The sequence below is a fragment of the Colletotrichum lupini genome, chromosome 3, assembly GCF_023278565.1.
Source record: "Colletotrichum lupini chromosome 3, complete sequence".
Taxonomy (NCBI): Eukaryota; Fungi; Ascomycota; class Sordariomycetes; order Glomerellales; family Glomerellaceae; genus Colletotrichum; species Colletotrichum lupini.
In genome coordinates, this window is record NC_064676.1 from 1,224,955 (window position 1) to 1,239,623 (window position 14,669).

At 35.0% G+C, this 14,669-nt stretch overlaps 2 protein-coding genes across 2 annotated transcripts; one reads left to right on the forward strand and one right to left on the reverse strand.

Moving 5' to 3' along the window:
- Nucleotides 1–2,686: 2,686 nt before the first annotated feature.
- Nucleotides 2,687–2,920, forward strand: CLUP02_05100 (uncharacterized protein; the record flags this gene model as incomplete). Its single annotated transcript, XM_049284109.1, has 1 exon — nt 2,687–2,920. A coding segment is annotated over one exon (234 nt), but the record flags the coding sequence as incomplete, so codon positions are not given.
- A 10,170-nt stretch (nt 2,921–13,090) lies between these two features.
- On the reverse strand, nt 13,091–14,626 carry CLUP02_05101 (uncharacterized protein; the record flags this gene model as incomplete). Its single annotated transcript, XM_049284110.1, has 1 exon — nt 13,091–14,626. One exon carries the CDS (start codon nt 14,624–14,626, stop codon nt 13,091–13,093), a length of 1,536 nt encoding a protein of 511 aa, XP_049141253.1.
- Nucleotides 14,627–14,669: the final 43 nt, after the last annotated feature.

Below are 14,669 nucleotides of genomic sequence, written 5' to 3' on the forward strand. Positions count from 1 at the left end.
AACCTAAGAAGAAGGCGGCTACCCCAAAGTAGTCCTACGACCTCTTGCTAGAGTTACTATTAGCCTAAGAAAAGGCTAAAAAAACGAGGATCTAAGGGAAAAAAAAAGAATCCTCTAGAGGGCCGCTAAAAGGCTTCTTTTTATACTAGCTCCCGGCACGAGATTACTAATTTTAAGAAATCGGTAACCGGTAAAGATCCTAAGACTAATTACTACATCTTATTACGGTAATATAAACGTCTATTACTACTATTATTAAAAAGAACTACTAGAACCTACCCTTTTATATTAAATAAAAAAGAGGATCTTAGTAAGTACGATAGCTAGCGATCTAAAAGGGTAGTAATAATCGCTAGAAATAATAAAAACGAGAGTAGTAGCGAGATAGTAAGAGGAAGCGGGAATCTCCTAGACCTTAATAAATTCGTTGGGTAATAAAAGCACGGATTTACTACGACTAGCGCGCGGATTAAATATATCCCCGTTAAGATTAAATACGCTAGCGATTACTAATATAGGTATAAGCTAGAGCACGACCCTTAGCGAGTTAGGGTAAAGAAAAAGAGGACGAAACCCGATCCTAAATAGAATCCTAATCCCTTATAAATAGGTAAATATTAACCCGGATTATTAGGGGACGTAGATATATAAAATCGCGGATTAGCCTAACGGTAAGTAAATTAACGTAGTATTAATCTATTTAACTAAGGTTTATAAGAAAAAGGGGCTATAGGGGCAACCCTTATTTTACGAAATCGTAAACGACCTTAGCTATTAGCTAGACGAATAGTTCGCAAGCGCAAGCCTAAGAATTATAAAAGCGGTTAATAAATTCCTCTATAGGCGAGGGGTATTACTAGCGTAATTATAATCGCGAGAACCTTACGAAATCCTAGTAGCGACAATTACGAAGAAGGAATTCGTAATATAGACCTAAGTATAAGTCGATAGGGCGTATAATCGCTTTAACGAATTTAGAAAAAGGGTAAACGACCTAAATTTTCTTCTTATAATTACTAATAGCAATCTGTCGTTATAAAAGGATATATAGAAGCAAAATATAGTACTAGAAGTACGATAATTAATAATTCTGCCTATTTCGATCTATAACTTATTACCGCTACTAATACGAAATTCGGTACCGATCGGCTAGTAAAAAAGGAAGTAAACGACCCGAAGTTATTAATAATACGCAATAACGCAGGAATCGTATATAAATATTAAAAATCTAATAGCGAATACGAGGTAATTTATAAACCTCAAAAAAATCTTTCTAAAAGAAAACTTATATTCTAGGGGGAAGTATAAGGTCTTATAAGAAACCCTAACGATGTTTTACGATTACTACGAAAAAGTCAGAATTAAAGAATATTAATACTATTTAGTAATTAATATCGTACTCGTAAGTAAAGCCTTTAATTACTACTATGAAGCAGTACGTAATCTCGATTAAAATAACTTTCTTAGCATAATTAACGCAATCCGAAGCTACTTCGAGACCTATAATAAGAACCTAGAGCTCTTATCTAAGCTACGAGTAATTTCTTTTATATTTATAGCTAGGATAATAGAGGGCAAATCGCGAGTAGAGATCCTCGAAAAGCTTATTAATTAAATCGATAAGCTAGCAAAAACCTAGCTAAATAAGGGGATAAACGAGTAAAAAGTCGGATATTTTTATACCGTAGTCTAGCGTATACTAAAAGTAAAAATAACCCTATACTAAGTACCTAAAGACTACGAGACGCTCTACTCGAGGCTAAAATCTAGCTTTAATATTAAAATAAGAATACTGCGCTAAACCTACTTCTAGGTATACGACGGCCCTTATTAATAATATTAGGTCGATCGAACGTATAATAAGAAAAGAAAAGAGGCTAGATATAGTAATTGCTAGTAAAGAAGCTAAGATTCGTTAAATAGGTAGAGATTTAATTTACGGGCAGGGCAATAGAAAAGGTAATATTATATTTATAAAAAGGATAGATATTAGTTAAGTAACTACTCCGAGGAAGAGCGTACTAAATTATACGAATAGTATAAAAAGTCGAGGGTAGTAAACGGCAAAACTAGCCCTTGTCGGTTTAACTAATTCCTTGTTATATATAAGGGTAAATCCGGGAGCACAGAACCTAGTAACGGTAGCTAAAGTAGCGGCCTAAAGTATATACCCCCTATAGGAAATTCGGAAAATAAGGAAGATCTTACCCCCTATACTAATAAATTAGATTATAACAAAATCGATAATATTAACTACTCTTTTTTTACCCCGTTAGCCTCCGGAGGATATACGAGGCTAAATAAATAGAGGGTAGCAGAAGCTCTTAATAAGCAGGCTTTTATCTATAGATAGTAAGGGAAGGTCCCTTAAATAATAGATATAGAGGCGGCTAAAAGGGCGAATTTAATAGTACTAAAGCCCATTCTCTTAATAAGTAAGGAGAAGACGCTATCTCTCTTAATATCTAAAAAAAAGGAATATAGTACTAAGTAAATCTAGGGGTAGCTAGAGGGGTCCTTTTTATACTACCTAAATCACTCGAATACTAAGCTCGTATAGGCATTCTACGCGAGCGAAAGGTACGGCCTAGATAATTTCTATAGGATTATCCTAAATACTAGGGTATTATAATAGTTAATAAGAGGCAAAGGGCAATTCTAAGCGCTATAAAAAATCGCGCTAGTAACGCTTAATACGTCGATAGTGGGTATTACGAGGATTAGCTTCGGCCTAGGTAAAGAAATCGTCGCCCTAAGTATAGTAAAAATAGAAACGCACTTCGGAACGATAACTTTCTATATTTTACTTATTAATACCCCATTTCTCCTATATCTAAAAGACATAGATCGACTAGGTATTATATTTAATAATATAAAGAATAGAATCTTTAGCCATAAGTACTTCGAAATAGTTAAATAACGATGGGGGCACGCGTTTATAAGGCTTATTAACGATACGAAGTTAATTAATTACTTAATAAAAAGTGAGCTTAAATAACTATACCGAAAATTTAGCTACCCGTCGGTCGCGAGGCTATATAACCTCCTAAAGTATTTAAGTAATAATAATATCGAAATAGGGGCGCTAGAGTAGTTAATAAAAGTATACTACTAATACTAAATAAATGCGCAGAGCCTACGCAAATTTAAATTCAAATTGCGTAATAAGCTTAACTTTAATTAGGAGATCGTCGTCGATATCTTCTATTTAAATAGTTAACCGGTCCTATATATAATAAACGAGGCTATATTATTTTAAATAGGGCAATTCCTATGGGATCTATAAGCAAAAATAGTATAGGTAGCTCTGCGAAAAAGCTAGATCGATATATACTAAGGACCGCTAGATAGTATTAGAACCGACGCTAGTACTAGTTTTAAGTTAGTAGAATTTAAAAAAAATGCGACGGCCTATAGTATATAATTAAAAATCGTACCCGTTAAAGCGTACTATAGTATTAGAAAAGTAAAAAGGGCGCACTAGTAGTTAAAAAGAGCGTTTAAAATTATTAAAAAGGAAAATCCCGATTCTGACGACGACGAATACCTCTAGACAGTACTTAAATACTATAACGATACTATAGGGCCTAACGGGCTTATACCGACGCTTCTAGTATTTAGAGCATATCTAAGAACGACCTTAGCCTCGCTACCGTTACTAGATATAAGCTAGCGAGCTTAAGTAATTAAAAAAGTAATACGGGTACTACGTAAGGTAAGTATAAAAAGGTAAGTTAATAAGGTAATTACTATACGCAATAGACCTAATATAGGGGTTAATTTAAATATACCCCTAAATTTAGAAATACGAGTATAGCGCGAAATTACTTAATAATAGGCTAGGCTATATAAATTAATTTCCGTTAACGAGCGTTCTTACGTAGTCGCGAGAAATCGTAACTAGCTACTCGAGGTATTAATTACGGTAGTTAGACCATATTATATAGATCCTATCGAGGTAATTTCTAGCTTATAAGAAGAAAAAGAGCTAGGGGAAGCTATATAACCCGCGGCAGAGGCATAGGAAATCATCCTTAACGAAATTATTATAGCAATACTAATAGATAATAAGGAAGAAGAAATTGCTAAAAGGGCACCAATACTACTAACAAGACGTTGCGGGAGACTACGACGGTAAGTACTAACGCGGCAATTTATTACTAATAACAAAGTAATTAATACCTTTTATATAGTAAAAAAGAAAGCCGATTTCGAGCTAGTAATTAAACTACGCAAAGAAGGCGTAATTATAACTATTAAAAAGCCGTATAAGGGATTAGATCTTATCGAAGTAAATACTCTGCGCAATCGAGGGGTTTATTAATTTATTTTCTACGATCTAAAAAAGCATATAAACTTTCGTATATTTAAATTGCGAATAGTTCGTAAAATTAAAGGAAAAGGAATACCCTAACCGTACGAGAAGTCTAGATATATAATTTAGGGGTACGGCGATATTAAAAAGGTAACGCTACTTATATAATTACCTACTATATAGCGCTATAGCTAACGATTAATAATAGTACTAATAGCATCGCTACGGAAGAAGGGATACGAGATTTAGAGCCGTAATATTACCTAGGTATATACCCAATCGGCCATAGGGCTCACAAGGAAAATCCTAGCCCATTTACTAAAGGAAATAGCTAGTAAGTACCCAGAAAGTACGATTATTAAAGTGTTTAAGCTACTATATAGGCTCGCAGAATTAGGCACTTATTAATAGGCTACTTATTACGATTTTTATATTAATTAACTATTAATAATTACTTCTACGTACGACCCGTACTTACTAGTCGCAGAGCATAAAAGCGACTAATTTAGGATCGTCGGAATATAAACTAACGATATATTAGGCCTATCCGATATTAACTTTATAAAAAAGGAGGATAAGGAGCTCTAAAAAGCGGGCTTCGTAGCGAAGCTAAAAGAGGTCCTTATAATAAATACCCCCCTAATATTTAATAGCGGGATTCTTATAATTAAAAGGGAAACCGTCGTTTTTTAATAAGAGGGGTAGGGCGAGAAGATTAACCTCGTTAACCCGAACGTAACTAATATTAAGAAGTAATATAAGGCTAAGCTTGCGTAAGGGGCATATATTACGAGTATTTATTAGCCTAAGGTAATTTTTAATTACGCTAGGGTAGCGTAAGCTATAAATCTAACCGAACGAGACGTCGAGGTACTTAATAAGCGGCTTAAGTAGTAGTAGACGAATCTTAATCGAGGTCTCGTTTACTACCCGATCGACCTTATGACTAATAAGCTCTACGTCTTCGTTAATAGGTTATTTACGAATAATAACGACCTTACTTCGTAATTAGGGTATATTATTATCCTAGCTAACGAGAGTATAAGCGAGAGCGAATTTACTATATACGGTAATATAATCTACTACTTATTAACTAAAAGTAAGTAGGTAACGAGAAGTATACTAGCGTCGGAGGTCTATAGCATAGTTAACGGCGTTAACCTCTCCTATATAATTTTAATAACGCTAAAGAAGATTACTAATCGAATTAGCCTTCTACTTATTCTAACGGTTATTTATACTAATTCCTACTCGCTATACGAATGCCTCGTTAAATTAAGAACGACGAAGGAAAAGAAGCTTATAATTAATATTATAGCCCTTAGGTAATCGTACGAAAGGCGCGAAATACTCGAGATCCGTTAGATTAATAATAAAGATAACCTCGTAGACGCTTTTATAAAAGCAGTATTAAATAAGGGATTAGAGTAATTCGTAAGTAGTAGAAAAGTTACTATACGAATAGAGGGATAGGTTATATAAAAAAAATAGAGAAAAGGGGGAAAAGGAGACGACTTAGTAAACGGGCCCGAGGTTAAATTATACCTCTAACCGTAGCGGTTAAATTAATAAAAGAAAGAGAAAGTTAGTATCGGATTAGAAGTTTAATTTAACCGCGGTATATAGCTAACTGCGCAGGGGCTAATTAGGGGCCCTATTTACGATTATTGTAACTAGCCCAACTTACGGTTAGAACCTCCTTTTTATACCTACGTAGATATTTAGATAGTTCAATTAATCTCTTCGTTAACTACGGTTCGAACTAACTACCCTATAATAGGGATACTAATAAATAATAAGAAAAAGACGACTCTTTTTTATTAAACCCCCTAGAGTTACCTCCTCCTTAGTAAATAATATAAGAACGAAGCGTAGTAAAACGAATAACGTAGTAATAATATAGAAGGACTATATTACTAAGAGTATTAACGAATTTTAAATAAAATGATAAACCTCTTACTCTTATTTACTAATACCTAAACTAAATAATAAGCGATAGGCTAATAGAACTATAAGAATAAGAACGATAATTAAAAAAAGAAATCCTTATTATAATATATAAAGAGCGCCTATATAAAAAACGAGTAGATTTAGAACGCCTATAGAGCTCTTCGAATAGCCCGGCCCCCGTACTAAGGGTTACGGTTTTAATTATAATAGCCTTAAACATTAGCTTTAATATAAATAAGAACGTAAACCCCCGGACTAAGGATAGTTTAATAAATAAAGCCGTACTTAAAGCGCTACTCGAGCGATAATAAAGTAACGAGTTTATACTACCTAAGCCCTTATTTATTAACTCCCTCCCGACTTAAGTAAGTGACGTAAGTAGAACGTTTATGTTTAGACTACTATTCCTTTCTAACTTATTATATGCTAATAAATCGGCACGGGATTTATAGAGCTTCTTTTTTAACTATTACTATTACTTCGACTTATAGGCTTAATAAATAAGAATAGACCGTAATAAAGTAGTATATATAGTTAGCTACTTAAGTAGTAGCGTAAAGACCTCTTAGATATACTATATTTTTAATTACTAAAGGACCCCTGGGTTTATAATAAACTAGGTTATATAGGAGGAACTAGAGACCTTTTTATAAAATAACCTATCTAATCTTACTAACTAAGGAATAGTAGCGAGTATATAACTAAATAGTACTTCGTAAAGTTAAAAAGAAAAAGTTAACGAGTTCGTTAGCTATATTAATAAGCTCGAGATAGAACTAGAATATATCTTAATAAAAAAATAGAAGATCTCTACGTTAATAAGTAAGCTACGGCCTAAACTATGCCTCGTAATAGTATTATAAATAGAACTTCTATAAACTTATTTATAGCTAGTATCGCTAGTAAGACGTATTAAGTAATCCTTATTATTAATAAGGAGCTTATAAACGTCCCCTAAGTAATATTTTAACTTAAACTCGAACGAGCTAGCGGGAAGATACTGGGGTACTAATAAGTCGAATACGTAAAGAACACGCCGTAACTCGCTTAGTAAGGATATTACGTACTATAATTATAAAAAGACTAGTTATATCGTAAGGGATTACCCGCGACCGTAAGAGTAGTATTAGTAATACTATAACTATAATAAAACCGGGTACCTTATTAATAGCTACCCGAGCGTTATATATTATAAATATAACTAAAAGGGGTATAAGGCCGCTAGTTATTAATTAAACCTTACCTTAGCTAAATAGCGCGGATTAATAACGAGCTTAAATACTATCTTAATAAGGAGAGTAGCTAGTAATTAATAAGGGTAGTACTTAAATATCCTAACTTATATATACTTAAACTATATATAAAAGAAGCTAAGCGTCCTTATTAATTTAGGAGTAGAAAGGAACGTAGTTAGTATTAGGCTACTTAATAGCTTTAATACTAATTTATAAATTTATTTATTACCGTAGTTAATAAATATAGAGGGTAAATAGATAGAGACGCTAAGAAGCTACTACTTACGGCTTCGAATCACTAATAGTAACTACGTAACGGAGATATAGCTATATTGCTTTATAATAGTTAATATTACGGCGCCTATACTTATCCTTAGTTTCCCTTAGCTAGAGGATATCGACCCGCTAATTAGTTAGAAATAAAAAAAGTAATAATATTTAATTTACGAATAATATATCTACTTAAACGCCCTAAAAAAGGGGCTACTAAATAACTTAGTTTTAGTAATACTCGCGTATATCGTAATTAACCTAGCTATAAATAGCGACGTAGTATTAATAAGCATAGCTGAGGACTAGAAGCTACGTTACTAGGACTTTAATAACTTATTTTTAAAAAAGAAGGTTATTTTGTTATTAAATAGAGTATTATATAACTATTATATTAAACTAAACGACGCGGCGCTTATCCCCTAGGGACCTATTTACTTACTATCGAACTATAAGCTCGAGATCTTACGTAACTATTTAATAAAAATAAAGGCTAAGGGCTAAATATGCCCCTCTATAAGCCCGGCAAGAGCACCTATCCTTTTTATACTTAAGAAAGGAGGAGAGCTACGACTTTACGTTAACTATAGAGCGATTAATAAAATTATATAAAAAAATAAAACGCCGCTACCGCTAATTAAAGAGATACTAAATAAACTATTAAATACCTCTATTTTTACAAAGCTAGACCTTAAGAACGCGTACTACTATATATATATAGCTAAGGGTAATAAGTAGAAGATAGCTTTTTATACTAAATACGGGTAGTTCGAGTACTTAGTTATACCTTTCGGGCTAACTAACGCGCCCGCGACTTTTTAAGCGCATATTAATAACGTTCTAAGCGGCCTAGTTAATACTATTTATATTATATACCTAGATAATATCTTAATATATAGTAACGACCCCGTAGTATATAAAGAGTACGTACGTAGCGTATTATAAAAACTATAGTAATAAAACCTATATTTAAATAGTAGTAAATACGAGTTTTATATATTACGTATAGAATTCTTAGGGTATATTATATCTAACAAAGGTATAGAAATAGAACCCGCGCGTACTAAAGCTATAGTAAATTAGCTACTTCTAAGGAGTATTAAAAATATATAGACGTTCCTTAAATTTACGGGGTTCTATTATAGATTTATTAATAACTATACTAAGATAACGGCACTTCTAATAGACTTACTAAGGAAAGTAAAACCGGGATAATTAGAGCTACTAATACTTACTATAAAGTTATTTAAAAGGCTATTAATAGTATTTACTAACGCGCTAATACTACGATATTTTAACCCTACCCTGCCTATATAGTTATAAATAGACGCTTTAGCTCGAGCTATTAGCTTAGTAATTACGTAATTATTTAAGGGTAATTAGTACCTAATTACTTATAGGTTAAGGAAATTAATAAACATAGAGAGCCGCTACGGTATAGGAAATACGGAGCTATTAGCTATCGTAAATATACTAAGGAACTAATAACACTACCTCGCTTATAGCTAAGATTAGGTCGTAGTATTTATAAATTATTTTAACCTATAGTTCTTAAATATAAAAAAGAGATTAAACGGGAGATAGCTACGCTAGTTAAATAAACTCGTAGCGTTTAATATTAAGATTAGGTTTAAGCTAAGTATAAAAAACCTAGCGAATAGATTATTATAAAGACTTAACTATAATAAAAATAATAATAATAACGGAGCAGAGGAGTTATTATTAAAAATAAGAGAAGACTTTTATAATATTAAAAATATATAAGAGCCCCTTAAAGTTATAATAATTAAGTATATAAGGACGAGCCGTAGGAGCGGCTCTTAAGTAAAAAGGATAGTAAGTATTTTAAAAATAGAACTAGTAGTAATATAGAGAAGTAAGTAAAAAAGGTTAAGAGCTCTAGCTTAAGGGAACTCTAAGGAGTACTTTAAGAGGCGTAACGGGGCTATAAGCTTAGGGTATTAAAGTTATAATATAATATTTAAAGAGCTACTTAAGCCTACTACTAGAACTATAGATTACGAGCTACTCGTTCTATAAGACTCTAATATAATAAGAGTACTTAAAATAATAATTAGTAAGGAGGGGTTATTAATAATAAGTTAACTACGGGCTACTTAATAAGAGGACGCTTTTATAAGAAATAGGTAGTAGACTAAAAGGAACTAACGGCCTTGCTTAGTTAGGAAGAAGTAATAATAAAGCTAAGTATATAACTCGAGAGGGCTACTATACTACGGCGGCCGTACTTATATATTACTATATAAGGGGCTAAAGAGGGAGGTTATTAAAGTATATTATAATACGCTTATAGCGGGATATTATAGTATAAAGCGGACGATAGTACTACTAAAATGCTACTATTACTAAGATAGAGTGAGTAGGGATATAAAAAGTTATATTAATACTTATATAGTATACTAGCGGATAAAGCCTCGTTACTATAAGCCGTATAGCTTACTACGCCCCCTACTTACCCTAGTTAGGCTATAATAAGAGATATTACTAAACTTTATTACGGGCTTACTTATATTAACTATACTAATCGGGAGGCGCCCCTGCGACGCGGTACTTATTATAATAAACTAATTTATAAAGTATAGTATTTATATTACTACGAGAACGACCCTTATAGCCTAGGGATTCGCAAACCTCTTATTCGTAAAGATCTTTATTAAGTTTAAAATACTTAAAAGGATCGTCTTTAATAAGGGGTTATTATTTATAAATAAGTTTTAAACTTATCTTTATTATTTCTTAATAATAAAGAGGCGTCTTAGTATTACGTTCTATTTATAAACGGATAGTTAAATAGAATAGTAGAACTAATACTTAAAGTAATACCTTCGCTACTTCTATACTTAGGACTAATTAGATTAGGCATAACGTTTTTACTTAGCCGAGTTTATATATAATAATACTTAGTACTTAGTAATCCGTAAAGCGCTTACTAAGGCCCTACTCGGGTTCTTATTTATATACCCTATATCGATCTTAATAGGGGCTCGAGATAGTATATAGAATATCTTAGTTAAGGAGCGTACGGCCCGACTACGAGCTAACTAAAAAGCTCTATAACCCCTTATATAAAAAGCACGTAAGACGTATAAGTAATAAGCTAATAAAACTAAGATAAATATATTATATAAAGTAAGTAACTAGGTACTATTATTAAGGAAGAATATTAGTAAGTAGCGTCCTAGCTAGAAGTTAGTTAATAAGTATCTAGGGCTATTCGAAGTTAAATTAATAGTTAGAATAGTAAGGGTCGCTTACTAACTAAATATACTAACGTAGTATAAAATATATAATATATTCTATATATCCCTGCTCGAGCTATATTAATACCGTAAAGAAGCCCCTTAGAAGCCCTTACTTATTGGGGATATAAACGGGGAGCTACTTTATAAAATAGAAAATATTATATAATATAGAGGGCCGAAGAGGAGGCAATAATACCTAATTTAGTAAAAGGGATATAGTAGCGATAAAGATATATAAGAGCTAGCTAAGTATATTAAAAACGTAGCGTTAATTAGTATATATAAAGAACGAGTTTTAATTAAGTAGCGCGCCCTAGCTCTTAATAAGCCTAATAACGTAGCGAACTAGCTATTAATAACGGAAAAAAGGGACTATATAGCTATAACTAAGTAGTATAAACGTATTAATTACGAACCGTTTTTTTAATCTTTATAATACGTAAGAGGACTACCCTTATTTATAAAGAAACTACCCTTGCGTATAAAAGGGCCGCCCTAGCTATTATCCTAGGGGTCGTTATAAAAGAAATAATCTCCTTATTATTAACGAATCTATAAATAATTAGCTATAAATACAGAGCATAAGTAGGGTAACTATATACCGGTTAGAATATTATTTAAGTAGTATACTTCGTTATGGATAGTACGAAGTAGTGCGATTATAGCGTTATTATAAGATAAAGACGTAGCGCGGGAGGAGCTTATAATTACCTTATTATTATTATTATTAATAACGGGGGTCGAGCGGGCCTCTTTACTAACGCACTTAAGCGCCCTCTGCGCATTATTAATAGCAATTTAATAGGTTTACTAGAGCTATAAAGTAATATTAATAACCTAAGTAATAGCAATAATAGAGCGATAATAAAGTAATAAACCTCCGAATTATAAACGTTATCGTTCGAAATAAGAGCGGTATTCTATAGGGTTCGGACTATAGATTCTATAGACTTAGGAACCTAAGATATTATTAATATAATATATAAAAAAAGCGATAGAGTAGCGACTATATTAAGCGCTTACTATATCTTTATAAGAATAGTTCTGCGTAGTATACTTAATATAATATACGTTAGATTTTAAAAAAATATTAAATAAAGGAGCGAACTAGGGGCTATAAATTACTAACTTAGCTAATTATAATACTTAGTTTTTAAATTAAGCGCTTTATATATAACGTAAGCGGGGTAGGGGAGCGGGCGTACCTAGCCGACCCTAATCTTTTTAACGTTCGCCTTTTTTTTCTTTTTAATAAGAGTCTATAATAGTTAGTATAAGTAGTATATAAGTAGTAATATATATATAAGGTTAGGGTAAGTAAAGGGGATATTAGGCTTTTTAAATAGACTACTACTGCTACTACTACTAGGCGCACCCGTAGCACTAATAACTATTCTATTACTAATAATAATAACTCCGTAATTAAAAGCTATATTTATATTAAAACGAGTTAGTAGCGAATATAAAACGACTCCGTAAAAGACTTACTTAGGTATAAAAAGTATATAAGAATAGGGATCTAAGAGATATTCGTTAGCTATAATATTTATATAATAAGGGAGTAGCGTAGACGTTAATAAAAATAAAAGACTATATATAAAAAAGATAACTATAGATAAAAAGGAAAAAAGGAATTCAGAATCGTAGTAGCTTAGAAAGGGGTTAATATTAGTAAATAAAAGTAGGGTAACGACTACCTAGGTACCGGTAGTCGTAAGGATAGCTTATAGGTAGGAGCAACTTAGGTATAGAATTATAGGGCTATTATTTAGAGCAAGGGGTCTATACTTAGGCTAATAGGCGCTACTTATACCCGCCCTCGTACTATATATCTAAGGACCTCCTAGGTAAGGGATTAACGTAATATATATAAACTATAAGCGAGCTTTGGGACGAAGCCTAGGGGAGGGAGCACCCTATTAAGCCTTACTAGTTAGGCCTCGTTAGTTAAGGGGTAAGTATAAAGAGGGGGACTAAGTAATAAAGGAGTAGCTTAGGTATATATAGAGCGCTAGCAGTATACCTCGAGGGAAGGGTAGATTTTAGTAATTCCTCTTTTAGACCCTAATAGCAGTTGGCCTCTGTGAGCTTCTTCCCTGTGTCACACACCTATTGACAACGGCATCCGGCGGAGAACCAGGTCCCTTCTGCTTTCTCCGGCGGCGCAACAACCATACCAACGCAAGGACCGCGCCTATAACCCCGACTGCGATGCCAGCCTTTTCTCCAGCTGTCAATCCCTTGTCACCGGTGTCGAAGCTCTGGAAAACTTGCCCTTTATCCCAGGCGTCGCCCCATGTCGTGACGAACGACTTGGCCGGGTTGGTACTGATCGCTGAGTCTTCAAACTTCTTCACGATGCTCTGCTCCATCCGTGGACCAGGAGCTTGCGCCATATAGGTGACGTTGGATTCGTAGTCAACGGCCAGGAATGCAGCTTGGAGAAACGCGCGGCCCAACTGCCAGAAGCCGTAGCTCGAGTTGATGGACTGGCAGGGAAAGTAGCTCGCCTTCTGCTCGACCAGCGGCGGCTCCAATGTCAGGTTGAGGAGCTGGAAGGGGACTTTGATAGTTATGTTCGTTGCGCTCGAGTCGGCCAAGACGAAACCGAGGTACGCTGACTGGTTGACAAATAGTTGGGCGCTCAAGTCAGTATCCCAGAGGTAGAGCCCTGACTTGTTATGGTACGTCATGTGAAGATTCTCTGCTATGGCTTCGCAGATCCCCGGCGGTAGATAGATGTACGGTGAAGCTGGGTTCGGGATCACGACTGCCGACCCAGCAGCGCCGCCAACGTACTTAGTATACTGCATGCCGAGGTCTGTTGGATTCGTCCAAAAGCTCGCGTTCGACTTAATAGGATAGAATGACTGATTCCGTATCTGAAAGTCAAAGATGATGTCCCTGAGAAACATCACCGGTATCGAGTCCTGAAGTGCAAACGTGCCAACCTGACCGAGCGCCCTGTTCTGCTCATACCCGCCCAGTACTAGCGATCCAGGAATACCAAGAGCGGCACTCCCCATGTGCACGCTGAACGCGGTCCTATCAATGTCGCCTGAAATCCTGAGCTGTTCGAGGATGCCCGGACCGGCCGTCTCGTGTCTCTCGCTCCTGGGCCCGAGACCAAGTGTGCCGACCGTTGGCGTGTAGGCAGTCGTGTCTGAATTGGTAGAGCTATTCCACGACGTCGCGGCGACCAATGTCACGTTAACCTTGATTTCGTGACTGGTTCCCATCCTCGAATCGATAACCATGCCGTCCGAGGCCTCCATTCCTGCCCAGCCCGCCCCCATAAAGGCGCTGGCGAACCAGCCATCAGACCAGGCTCTCGAAGTCCCCGTCTTGAGGGTATCGCGGCGTGGCGTATAATCTCCGCCTACGGATTTCGTCAGGATCTCAGAAACACCAGAGCCTCCCGGCCAGAGAGGCATCTCAGTGTCGTTGAGCTTGAGGAGTGGCGCCTGCCATGGCCCGTCGGGACCATAGGTCCTGTTCTCGTTCGCTCCGAGATCGGTTGACCAGCGGAGTTGGATCTGCGCGCTGGCGCTGGCGAAGGTGGCCGCGGCGAGGTAAATACGACGCAGCAGCATGGTCGACGTTTTTCAACCGTCTCGAATGATACTTTGACTGGAT